Source organism: Mustela erminea, chromosome 11 (assembly GCF_009829155.1).
Source record: "Mustela erminea isolate mMusErm1 chromosome 11, mMusErm1.Pri, whole genome shotgun sequence".
NCBI lineage: Eukaryota > Metazoa > Chordata > Mammalia > Carnivora > Mustelidae > Mustela > Mustela erminea.
In genome coordinates this window covers 22,912,512-22,925,725 of record NC_045624.1, presented here as the reverse complement: position 1 = coordinate 22,925,725, position 13,214 = coordinate 22,912,512, and the positions used below count along the sequence as shown (strand labels likewise).

The following is a 13,214-nucleotide window of genomic DNA, read 5'->3' as shown; positions in this document are numbered from 1 at the left end:
ATGTAATGCAATGTGTTCCCTACCCTGTTTTAGTCTGTGAAAATCTTTCCCATCCTTTTTTGATATTCAAGTACTATTTAAAATGAAAGGGTCTGGGCTGTTTGGGTGGCTCAGTTGGTTAGGCGCCTGACCCTTGGTTTCACCTCATGTCATGATCTCCTGGCTTGTGGGACTGAGCCCCACGTTTGCTTCCATACTCAGCGCCAAGTCTCCCTGGGATTCTTTCCCACCCCCTCCCCGGCACGCATCCTTGTTCCCTGAAATAAATTAGTAAATATTTTTTTTTTTTAAGATTTTATTTATTTATTTATTTATTTGACAGAGAGAGATCACAAGTAGGCAGAGAGGCAGGCAGAGAGAGAGAGAGGAGGAAGCAGACTCCCTGCCGAGCAGAGAGCCCGATGCGGGACTCGATCCCAGGACCCTGAGATCATGACCTGAGCCGAAGGCAGCGGCTCAACCCACTGAGCCACCCAGGTGCCCCAGTAAATATTTTTTTAAAAAATAAAATAAAATGAAAGGGTCCAACAAGTCTCAAATACCCACACCTACCTAACATATCATCATATTTCAGAATACCAAGGTTCAAAAGAGATTCTTTTTTTTTTTTTTTAAATATTTTATTTATTTATTTGACAGACAGAGATCACAAGTAGGCAGAGAGGCAGGCAGAGAGAGAGAGGAGGAAGCAGGCTCCCTGCTGAGCAGAGAGCCCGATGCGGGACTCGATCCCAGGACCCTGAGATCATGACCTGAGCCGAAGGCAGCGGCTTAACCCACTGAGCCACCCAGGCGCCCTCAAAAGAGATTCTTAAAGCTTCTGGGAATGAGAGAAGGTAACTTTGAAAGGAGCAAATCAGTTATTTAGATTCTCATTAGCAATGATGCCTGCCAGTATATGAGAGAGAAAAACCTTGGAAATCTTGAAAGAAAATTGAACCTAGAACTCTATACCTAGTTAAACCGCCAGTTAAGAATAAAAGCAAAATATAAGTATTTCTCAGGAATACAAAAACTAGAAGTTTATTTCCCACATATCTTCCTGAGGAAGGTATCTGAGGACATTCAAAAAACAGTTAATCCAATCCAGAAGCATAGTAAAGAGAAGTTTCAGAACGACAGCTGGAAAGTACATCTCAAGAACAATTGGGACAAATCGGAGTAGAGTTCAAACAGTGAGACCTTCAGGGTTTCTATTTAGAAGAGTACAGCTGAGAGACTGGATAAATTTAGTGAAGGCATATTAATCTTTTATGAATAATAAAAAACAAGGATATTTAGAATCGTGGGGAAGGAGCAATACAAGCAATACAAGGATAAATGCAAATTATTCATTAGATTATTCTTAGGTTGACAGGTAGATTCAAAAATACTTATTATTATTACTCTGTTTTAAAAAGTTAAGTAAATGTCCATATATTTTTATTTTTATTTTTTTAAGATTTTATTTATTTATTTGACAGACAGAGATCACAAGTAGGCAGAGAGGCAGGCAGAGAGACAGGAGGAAGCAGGCTCCCCGCTGAGCAGAGAGCCTGATGCAGGGCTCAATCCCAGAAGCCTGGGATCATGACCTGAGCCGAAGGCAGAGGCTTTAACCCACTGAGCCACCCAGGTGCCCCTCCATATTTATTCTTTTGTATATATATCCAGCATTACATTTCTAAAGGCTTTTTTTTTTTTTTTAAAGATTTTATTTATTTATTTGACAGACAGAGATGACAAGTAGGCAGAGAGGCAGAGAGAGAGAGGAGGAAGCAGGCTCCCCGCTGAGCAGAGAGCCCGATGCGGGACTCGATCCCGGGACCCCGAGATCATGACCTGAGCCGAAGGCAGCGGCTTAACCCACTGAGCCACCCAGGCGCCCTTCTAAAGGCTTTTTAAAAAAAAAAAAAAAGAACTATGGGAGAAAAGGCTATATATCTGTAATAGAGATGTGGTCTAAATATAAAGCAAGCTAAAATATGGCATGATTTTGAATCACTGAATGCATGTAAGAATGAGAATATATTTGACTCTGACTCTAAAACCGCACTTCTATTAGTGGCAGAGGAGTCCTGACACTGGATCAGTGGAGAAAATAATATAATCCTGTCACACTAGTTTGCTTGTTCCTTATCCTTATCCTTAATTCCCAGAAGTAACCACTGCATTGAGTTTGACGTGTATTCTAAGCTGCCCTCCCTTCAAGGTAATCAATCATATTCATAAATTTTTAAAAAGTTTTTAAAAAGATTTATTTAGAGAGAGAGAGTGCACATGCATGAGCAGGAGGGGCAGAGGGAGAAGGAGAGGGAACGGAAAGAGAGAATCTCAAGCAGATACCCCATGGAGCACAGAGCCCAAAGCAGGGGTCAGTCTCATGACCCTGAGATCACGACCTGAGCTGAAACCAAGAGCACCATCCAGGTGCCCCTCATATTCATAAATTTTTAAACAAAAGTGGGATATTAATTTATTTATACTGACTACCCTTCCAAAGACATGAGACAAAATGAACAGCAAAACAATTACCAGAGTCCTAACTTTTCTGTCTTAGCTCCTGATGCAAGAAAGCAACATAAATATACTAACAACAATCAAACACCAAAATGCCTCCTAGAAGAATGTGCTTTCCTTTTAATTCACAGCAAAATCAACCCATTATCCATTATCATGCTACCATCTTCTAAATAACAGTGCACCAGCATATAACCAGTACACACAGAGCTTCTATATTAATACGACTTCATGGAAGGAGACTCTCCAGGAAAATGAGACAATGTCACTCTCATCTCCAAAGACCTGATCAATATGTGCTTGAGACATTGCTGTTTCTTGTTCTAAAAACTAGTCTTATTCTATGCACTCACTCAGTCCTATCTACCAAGACAAAAGAATACAAAAAGAATGTATTACTAGATACCATTATTTTCAAAGCTTATGGAAAACATTCCCAAGTATATAAAAAGATACTACTTTTTATCCCATTTATCTCAAAAGCCTCAAATCCAACCTGTACATACCCTGATGCTTAAGTAAACTATCACAACTACAAAGATAATATTCTGATCTGTAACTGTCTCAAAGACCCAATGACTATTATTCTATTTTTAAAAAAAGAAAAAAACCCAGTGGTTTTTTACTTGTTTAATATGTAAATCATTGATCTACATGTAAAACTGCTTTCTTATTAAACTTAATTATATTCTATTCTGAGTATTAATACTCATACCTTCATTTGATACTTGGTAGTAAGGAAGAGACACTGCCACTTTCTTATTATACACCTTTCAATCACTATACAGAAATCTGAAAACACTACTATGTCCCAGAAGGTTAGTTACTACTGTGACTACATGGTAAAAATACTTTCATAAACAAAGCCATTACTTACCAAAACCTCAAAAAGGAGTGCTAGTAACTTATTGTTAGCCATGAAGTTACTGTCCAAAACTCCTAGGTTAAACCAACTTCCTAAACAGCGAAAGACCTTCATAAGCATTTTCTCATCTGTTCCTGCTTTTTCTACACAGGTCATCTGAAAAGAAGGAAAAAAAAAGTTAAAATAATGCCAAACTTTGTATTTAAGCCATTATTACAATCACCTCTCAGGTATAATAATGAGAAGAAAAATAATACTAACGGTTAAGTGCTATTTTTTTTAAAAAGATTTTATTTATTTATTCGTCAGAGAGAGATTAGAAGCATGGACAGCTGCAGGAAAAACAGGCAAAGCAGGCAGAGGGAGAAGCAGGCTCCCTGCTGAGCAAGGAGTCCAATGGGAGACTCAATCCCAGGACCCTGGGATCATGACCTGAGCCAAAGGCAGCCCCTCAATGGACTGAGCCACCCAGGCATCCCAAAAGTGCTTTGGAAGTACCAGATGGTGCTCTCAATACTCTTAATTCATTAATCCCCACTAAAACTACAGTCAGGTACTATCTCCACTTACTCAACTGGGAAGCGGAGTACACAGAGACTGTAGACCTGTTTCAGAAGTAAGGGTTTCTTGGATCCCTCTTCTGCATTAATGTAATCTCACCAAAGAAGTACCTTAAAGTAATATTCGCCTACACAGTTGATTTAATAGAAAAACAAGATAGTCCTACTATTGTATGTCCCCACATGAAAAGCTGATGTTTCAGCTTCTGCGCTTGAATACACCAGCAAATACACCATTCCACAGAAAGTGACACTACTATAAATATGGTAAGTTGATAAAAGAGATAAAATGAAAAGTCAGATGAAAACTCACTGTTTCTCGTTGCAAATTGTTTATGTGATGTATATTTTTTCCAAAGTGAAGTGTAATCCACCTTTTTTGGATTTAAAAAAATGTCTAAAAATAATTTCTACAAGCAATGGGTCAGAAACATAATTGCCATGGGGTTTGGGAGGCCTGTGGTGGAGGCATGGGATTATAGAATCCCACAGTGATCTAAATGTTGACTCTCATACTTCTAGGTAGCCATGCTCCTCCTATATTTACTGTATCAGGCAATTATGATTACGTTCTTCTCCATTAGTTTGAATTGTACTGAACTGAATTGAAATGAAAGAAGAAAAACAAGAATGCTTCAAGTACATTCATGGCAATCACACACATACTTGAATCTTTGAAGCTCTGGATGTGAAACTACACAACTGTTTTGGCCTTTATACTTCCTGAATGACATTTCAGTTTACTAAGATATGATGTTTACAAATGGAAGGACCAGACCATATATTCTAACTTCTGACTCAAACTTAAGGAACAGAATTTTGGAAAAAGCCTACATCTAAATCTAATTGCTTTGAAGAGAAAAAAATTCTGCTAATTAAATCAAACACATACCATAAAGCTTCAGAACTAAGAGAATGTTACCTTGAGTTCCTCTTTAAAAACTGTATTGTTAAGAACTCTGTCTCTTAAAACAAGGCCTCAAAGCTGAAACATAAATGCCAGAAGAGTTTCCCAGTAAAAATACAGCAGAGGTAAATAAGAATAGATCTTGGATTAACAAAATGAAGAATAAATGAAGGGAGAAAAATGTATTAGAGGTCAGGCTCAGTTCAACTATAAGGGCAAGAAGAAGAATATTTAAAACTTTTAAAAGTTTAACACAATGTTTGGGAATGGCTCCATTCTAACAGACCACAGAAGTAGAATACTGACAAAATGGGATGGAATAGAATGAATAAGAGGAATGAGGGGGGAAACAGCCAGCCTATTTTTCGTGGCAATTCTGGACTATTTCATTTTCTGGGTTCTGTAACATGACAAGCTATATGACAGAATTACAGACCTTTTTAAGTACCACCTGGACAAATTTTTCAGATTTCATTACAACAAATCAAGCTATTGTCTATTGTCAATTATGAGGAAGTGTTAAGTCAAGCGTATGCCTTGGAAGTCCAACTGGCTGCTGCACTTGACCACTGATGCCTATGAGGACTGCAGTGTTGACTGGATTCTTTTGGCTTCAATTCAGTCCTTACAAAAAGAAAATAACAAGCTCAGGTCCCTTAACTCAAGTCATTGTCTGAAAACCAAAGCTTCCACAACCGCTCTAAATGAGGTTCTTATTTTGTATAGCTCCAGGGCTGATATTCATACGCATAATTTGTGTGGCTTGCTAAATTATAAATAGCTGCATTCACAATCTCAACAAATTTCTCATGTGAAACTTAAGAAACTGTAAAACATGGAATTCTGAAACTTGAAAAAGAGACAACTGGTGTCTGGACCCTAATGGAACAGATAATCTTGAACTCCCAAATTACCGAGTCTCCCTTACCAGTAGATGTAGTGTGCCTTCCAGTGTCCGAGAAGAATAGGCTTCTTCAGTTTGAAAGCCCTGTAATAACCTCCTCTGAGACAGGTGCCTTCACAGGGTATGGGATGCCCAATCTCTTCAAGACTTACCACACCATTTCCTGTGCCACCACAACTATGGCCAAATCTTAGCATCTTCCAGGGGGGACAGGTATATACAAGAGGAAATAACTTATCAAGAAAACAATAACTTTGGGATGCCTGGGTGGCTCAGTTGGTTGGACGACTGCTTTCAGCTCGGGTCGTGATCCCGGAGTCCCAGGATTGAGTCCCGCATCAGGCTCCCAGCTCCATGGGGAGTCTGCTTCTCCCTCTGACCTTCTCCTCGCTCATGCTCTCTCTCAATGTCTCTCTCTCTCAAATAAATAAATAAAATCTTTAAAAAAAAAAAAAGAAAACAATAACTTTGCTAACATGTATTTGAAGAAACCTGGGGAACACACATGGGAATGATTTTAAGGCTATCGGACCATGGGAGCCTGGAACATACCACTAACTTGAGCCAATCTCATTGACATGAATGTACTTCCTAGAGATTCTGGATTTAATGAGTACATTGCACCTCTGGGAAGTACCCAGGAAAATGAAGAGTACAAATATCTAGGACCTGGGAGCAAATCTGCACCTTCTTTTGCAGGTGATTATTCTTTTGAGAAACACCTTCTGGCTTGCTACTAAACCTTGGTAGAAACTGAACATCTATCCACAGGACATCAGGTGATCACAAGGCCTGAGCTTCTCATCATGAACTGAGTCTTGTCTGACCTACCTAAATATGGGCATGCATAACAGCAACCTATCATCAAACACAAACGGAATATAAGAAACTGAGTCCAAAAAGGTGTAAGAAAGCTGCATGTGCAGGTAGGTCAGATTCCTTTGACAAAAACTCTTCTTGCACTGATTCATTTCCCTCAATCCGTGCCTACTGCCTCCTGTCTCCTGGATGTTTCTTACAACCTAGATAACTAAAGAAGAAAACTCGAGCCCAAATTACAGAATGATGTATACAACATGCTGGTACCACCTGAAGGTGGACAGCTGCAGAATTACAGACCCAGTGTAGGACAGTGAAGGGCAGTGAAGGACAGTGACAGACAGTGGTTGTAGTGAAAGGACAGTGGTTGAAGGAAAATCCTAAAGGGCAGAACTTCAAGCAATATAACTGGTTGTCCACCACATATGGAGGGAGAGGTGCCCCAAAACATGGATCTATACTTACTAATGGACAATTTTCAATGATTTGGACGACCAGATATTTGGAAGAAGCATGATTAAAAGTTTGGTGACAAGGAATTTTGAGGCAGAAGTATGTATGAATGGTATATAAATAGGCACAGACTGTGGAGAAATTTCTGTCCTGTGCGAATACCCACCAAAAGATATCCACTACAGAGGAATATTTCAACAACAGATGGACAAAATGAGAAACTGTAATGTCAGCCTCTTTCCCCAGCCACCTTTCTCAAGAGGCTCATGAACAAAATGGCCATAATAGCTAGGATAGAGGTTACACAAGGATTAACAAGGACTTCCACTAAGTAAGTTAAAAACTACTGATGAGTGTCAAATCTACCAACAGCAGAGACCAATACTGAGTCCCTAAAATGGCACCATCTACCAAAGGACCAGGCTGACTGATTACATTGAACTTCTATCACAAAGGAAGCAGAGATTTGTCTGGAAGAACAAGACTCATAGGAAGAAAGAGACTTATATGTTGGATATGGATTTGCCTTCCCTGCTTGCAGTGCTTCTATCAGCACGGTATTAATCACAGTCTCACAGAATGCTATATCCAGTCATGATGGCATCATGTGTAATCCAGGAACTCATATCAGAATAAGGGAAATACAGTAATGAGCAACTCTAACCTCTGTTGGGAGATTTTGGTCCCCAAGGAAGGAAAGCTTCTACCAGGAAATACAAGCATGATGCAAGTGAACTGGAAGATAAGTCAACTATCTGGACAATATGGGCTTTTTATGCCACTGAACCAATAGGAAAAAAAGGGAGGGGGGTGTTATTCTGTAAGATGGCAGGTACTGATCCCAATAACCAAGGAAAAACTGAGTTCCAGGGTGCCTCATTTGATTAAGCATCTGCCTTTGGCTCAGGTCATGATCCCAGGGTCCTAGGATGGAGCCACGCGTTAGGCTTCCTGCTGTTTCTCCCTCTCCCGCTTCCCCTGCTTGTTGTGTTCCCTCTCTGTCTCTCTCTCTGTGTCAAATAAATAAATAAAATCCAAAAGAAAAAAGAAAAACTGAGTTCCTCCTACACAATCGAAGCAAAGAGTTCTGTGTGGAACCCACAGAATTTTCTAGAGAGCTTCTTAGTACTTCTGTGCTTAAAAATAATTGTTAATGGAAACCTACAGAAGCAACAACCCGAAAAGGCAGCATTATTGAGGGCTCATATTCTTTGGGAATGAAAGTTAGGGTCACTTCAAAGAGTAAAGAACATCAACCAGCTAAGGTTCTGATCAACGCAGGTGTCTTAGTCTATTCAGGCTGCTATAACAGAGTACAATAGGATGGGTGGCTTACAAACAACAGATATTTGTTTTTTTACAGATTTAGAGGCTGGAGAAGTTCAAGATCAATGTAATCCCTAGATCCAGTGTCTGGTGAGGACTGGCTTTTTGTTTGATAATCAAGGACCTTTCCTCTATGTTTACACATGACATAAGAAGGAAGGGAGCTTTCTGGGGTTGGGGTCTCTTTTATAAGGACACTAATCCCATTCATGAGGGTCCCATATTCATGACCTAATCACCTTCCAAAAGCCCCTTCTAACACTACAACGTCAGGCACTAGGTTTCAACATATAAATATATAAATTGGGGCTGGGCACACACACAAATATTCAGTTTACAGCAACATATAAATTTTGGTGGGGGGAAAGGGGAGACACACAGATATTCAGTCTATAGCATCAAGGGAAAGATGAAATGGGTTGTGCAAGAAAGCCATACATATGAATTATAAAACTCCTGTGATAAATACATACATGAGGGCTGTAGTAGCTTTGCGTATTTCCTCTTTGCTTGTTATGCCATTGCATACGAGTTTGTTTGTTTTTTTTAAGATTTTTATTTTTTTGAGAGAGAGCATGAGAGAGAGAAAGAGTGGGAGTGCACACTAGCAGGGGAGAGGAAGAAGCAGACTCCCTACTGAGCAAGAAGCCCATTGCAAGCTTCAATCCCAGGACCATGAGATCATGAACTGAGCCAGGCAGATGCTTCACCAACTGATCCACCCAGGGGCCCCTGCACACGAGTTTAAATGTATGTAAAAGAGTTAATCAAACAGAAAGCTAAGCGAGTCGAACAGGAAGACTAAGGCTGGCTATAGATATACTGTGTCCCTGCACCAAATTCACCCTTTTAGACTACTCTGTAAAAATGAATCTGGGCCCTTTAAATATTTTTTCCTATGCCAAGCAGCACTGACTTTTTGTCAGAAGGCCACAGTAGAGAAACAAGAGGAAAGGAGTTCTGCTTCCCAGTGTTAGCGTGCTCACTTGGTAGCCTTCTACAGAACATGCAGCTCCTCCAGCCCCAAACTCGTATTTCCTCTGGTGCCTGCCTCCTGCAGGGCACTGGCCACCAGGTTCCCTGGCATTTCCCCCACTCTCTCCAATGGATTTATAGCAAAGTGCTTCTGGCTCCTAAAGAATGTATTTCTCCAGCACCAGATTCAGTGTGCTCAGTTTCTCCAGTGTCTGCAGTACATAGTGGCCAGCGGCTTCCTCTGGTACTGCCACACCAAGGTGATTTTGTGGCAAAGAGACACCTTCCCTGAATAGCTTTCTGGGCTTCTTAGAAGGCAGATTTCCAGCAAGTTCAAAAAGACTAATTTTCAGCAGCACAGAGTGCCAAAACAACTTCTCCACAATACTGTGCCTTCTCTAAATAGGGTCTGGATCTCAGCCCTGGGAGGGGGAAACCTCCTCCTCCCTTGGGAACCCTATCTCAGCCTTGGGGTTAATGCCTGCTCCTTCTATCTGTTTTATGCCTATATTCTTTAGAGCTCTCTTTACTTCTTTCTAGACAATCCCTCATCACTGTAACCTCCTGTTAGAATTAATCACTCTTTATATTAAACACTCCTACATACTACTATGTGGTTTCTCACTTCTGACTAGATTCAGACTGATACTAAAAGAAACCAAGGATTATAGACCTGGGGCAAGGAGGTAACAAGGTGAGTATTAGTCATTTTTTTGTTAGGAAGGAGAGAAATGCTCTAGTGGTCAAAGTTATAATATTTTAAGCATCAAAAGAATGATTTTAGTTGAGACCGTAAATCAATGAAAATCCATGAGTCCTAACACTCCATAAAGAGATGTCAGAAAAAAACAGTGACACTTGAGGTGGGTTTAAATCAAAACCTTATTTTGCAAACGGCAAATTAAAAAAGCATTTAAGATTTATAGTGCCTTTCTAGTAGAAGAATGCCAGACTACTCACAAGAATGCCGACTAATGTATACACAGAAAAAATGACAAAATTATTAAAATATTATTTTGCAAACCATAATGAAATTATTAAGACAATGATTACCAACTAGAATTTAAAATCCTTAGGCAGGGTGGCTCAGTGGGTTAAAGCCTCTGCCTTCGGCTCAGGTCATGATCCCAGGGTCCTGGGATTGAGTCCCGCATTGGGCTCTCAGCTCAGCGGGGAGCCTGCTTCCTCCTCTCTCTACCTGCCTCTCTGCCTACTTGTGATCTCTGTCAAATAAATAAATTAAATTTTTAAAAAAAGAAAAAGAAAAAGAAAAGGATTTGGGTGACTGTTTTCTCCATCATCCTAAGGATAGTATACTCGTACCATTATTAACGCATAGGAGAGTATCTGTTCATACTATGAATGCCTTAGGGCATTAAGGCTTAATTCTCTAGAGGAATTCCTACTGAGAAGAGTTGTTTTAGATACAACTTCCAATTAAAGGAAATACAGAGAACAGAAAAACAAACTAAATGAAACAAAGACAAGGCAACCAGAAAATCCAAAAGGCAAGACAGTCTATAAAATAACTGGTCCAATCTCAACTCAAATCAGTGTTGTTTTGAAAAGAGGTGGAAGAGGAGCTGTGATTAGAAATCATAATAAACTGATACAAGGCATGGTGCTAGAATGGATATTTATGGAAAAATGCTGTTAAGGATATTTTCAGATGACCTTGGGAAATGTGAAGATAATCTGGGTACTTAATAGGGGATATAAAAATTTACTGAAATGAAAGGATGAAGCTGGATGACTGAAAAAGAAACTGCAGGAGGATAGGTAAAATATAATCTCATTTGTATTTAAAAAATTTGTCGGGGCACCTGGGTGGCACAGTGGGTTGGGTCTCTGCCTTTGGCTCAGGTCATGATCTCAGGGTCCTGGGATCAAGCCATGCATCGGGCTCTCTGCTCAGCAAGCAGCCTGCTTCCCCCTCTCTCTCTGCCTGCTGCTCTGCCTACCTGTGATCTCTCTCTGCCAAATCAATAAATAAAATCTTTTTCTAAAAAAATAAAAATAAAAATAAAAACTTTGTCATATGTTCATAGAGGATATGTACTAAAAGGTTAATAGTGTGATCTCCAAATGGTTTGAATATACTCTGTCTGTATTTTCTAATTCTCAATAATACTATTTCTTTAAAATATATGGTAAGTTGAAAAACACATTTAAAAGAATAATTTTCCAGTGAATTTCTTAATACCAATCTGAACACAATTTTAAGTAAAAATGTCTTTTCAATAAAAAGTTCTATGATGTAGCAAAAGTACTGAAGCAAATCCCTGAGAAATACTCTATAACCACATTATTGAAAAAACTGACCTGGGCTATAAAGACCTAAAATGAGATGTGGGCTAGATAATTTAATACAATCAAGTTCAAGGAGTAGCAAATATTTTCTTTAAAGGGCCAAAGAGTAAACACTTTAAATTTTATAGACTATATGTGGTCTCTGTGAAAATTATTCAACTCTGCCACTTCAGCTCAAAATTACAGACGTACACAATATGTAACTGTATGAACATGACTATGTTCCAGTAAAACTCTATTTACAGAAATACGTGACTAGCTCATAGACCATAAATTTACCCATCACTGGTCTATAGCATTAAAATGTCTACCTAGTTAAAAAGGACCTAATCACATTTAACATTTTTTATTTTTATTTTTAAGTTTTTATTTATTTATTTGACAGACAGAAATCACAAGCAGGCAGAGAGGCAGGCAGAGAGAGAGGAGGAAGCAGGCTCCCTGCTGAGAAGAGAGCCTGATGCGGGACTTGATCCCAGGACCCTGGGATCATGACCTGAGCCGAAGGCAGAAGCTTTAACCGACTGAGCCACCTAGGCGCCCCACATTATAACTCTTTTAAAAAAAAAAAATGGTGTAGTATTATCTCATTTATAATTGTGATTTTGCTCAAAGGTCAACTAAAGACCTGAACCACCTCCCTATCAAAATCTCAACTGATCCTTAAGAGAGGATCCTTTCCTTAAGTAAATTTACACATTAGCATGGTCCTTTGTCAAGAGTCAACAGTTTGTAGCATGAAGTAGTAGAAAAGCAAGGAAGTGTAATCAGAAAGTCTGAGTTTAAATTCAGAATTAGCAGTTGTGTATGTCTAAAGCCTATATATCTAATTCATAAAATGGAAATAACATCACCCTCACAGTGTTACTTACAAGTTTCTGGGGCGCCTGGTGGCTCAGTTGGTTGGGCCGCTGCCTTTAGCTCAGGTCATGATCCCAAGGTCGTGAGATCAAGTCCTGCATCAGGCTCCTTGCTCGGTGGGGAGCCTGCTTCTCTCTCTGCCTCTGCCTGCCTCTCTGCCTGCTTGTGCTCTCTCTCTCTCATAAATAAATAAATAAAATCTTAAAAGAAAAAAAAGTACAGTTTCTGAATCTGAAAAGTATTTAATTGTAGTGTTCTACAAATGTCACAGTATTATCACTGCCAATTTTTTCAAAGAAATCTGTATTTCACAATAATGCAATTGAATTAGAAAATAAACACCATAGCTTTTTGCCCCTACAGAGCAACTTGTAATTTCATACTTACTCACCAATAGAGATACCACTGTACTAGAGTAGAAGGCCAAATCTTCTATAATTTCTGTGCGCCGGTTAGCCCCAATTCGTAAGGAACGACTATGTACTTCTTCAGGTAACACTGTAAGGATCTCCAGTAGAAAAGGCAGAGAAGTTACATCATTGCTATATCTGGAAAAGGAAAAGGAGAGATCGAAGTTATTTAGAGTCAGAAAATACACAATCACATAAGGTCACAACAAGCTTCAGAATAACCTGTAACAACAAAAGCAGCATTCTCACTATGGGTAAAGTAGAGGACAAAAACAAAACTTTTTGGAAAGATATCTGGAAATCAAAATTTCAACTTGCATCATCT

General features: G+C 39.3%; 1 protein-coding gene across 3 annotated transcripts in view; it reads right to left on the bottom strand.

Annotated features, from left to right (window-relative positions):
* The window catches only part of TNPO3 (transportin 3), an 87,142-nt gene that overhangs the window by 42,663 nt on the left and 31,265 nt on the right, over positions 1–13,214 (bottom strand). For all 3 annotated transcript variants that reach the window (XR_004276707.1, XM_032304142.1, XM_032304143.1), the window contains 2 exons: positions 12,871–13,027; positions 3,377–3,520 (listed from right to left, as the gene is read on the bottom strand). Coding sequence is in view for 2 of the 3 variants with exons in the window: in XM_032304142.1 (XP_032160033.1) it covers positions 3,377–3,520; positions 12,871–13,027 (301 nt within the window). In the remaining variant the exon portion in view is untranslated. The remainder of the gene's footprint in view (positions 1–3,376; positions 3,521–12,870; positions 13,028–13,214) is intronic.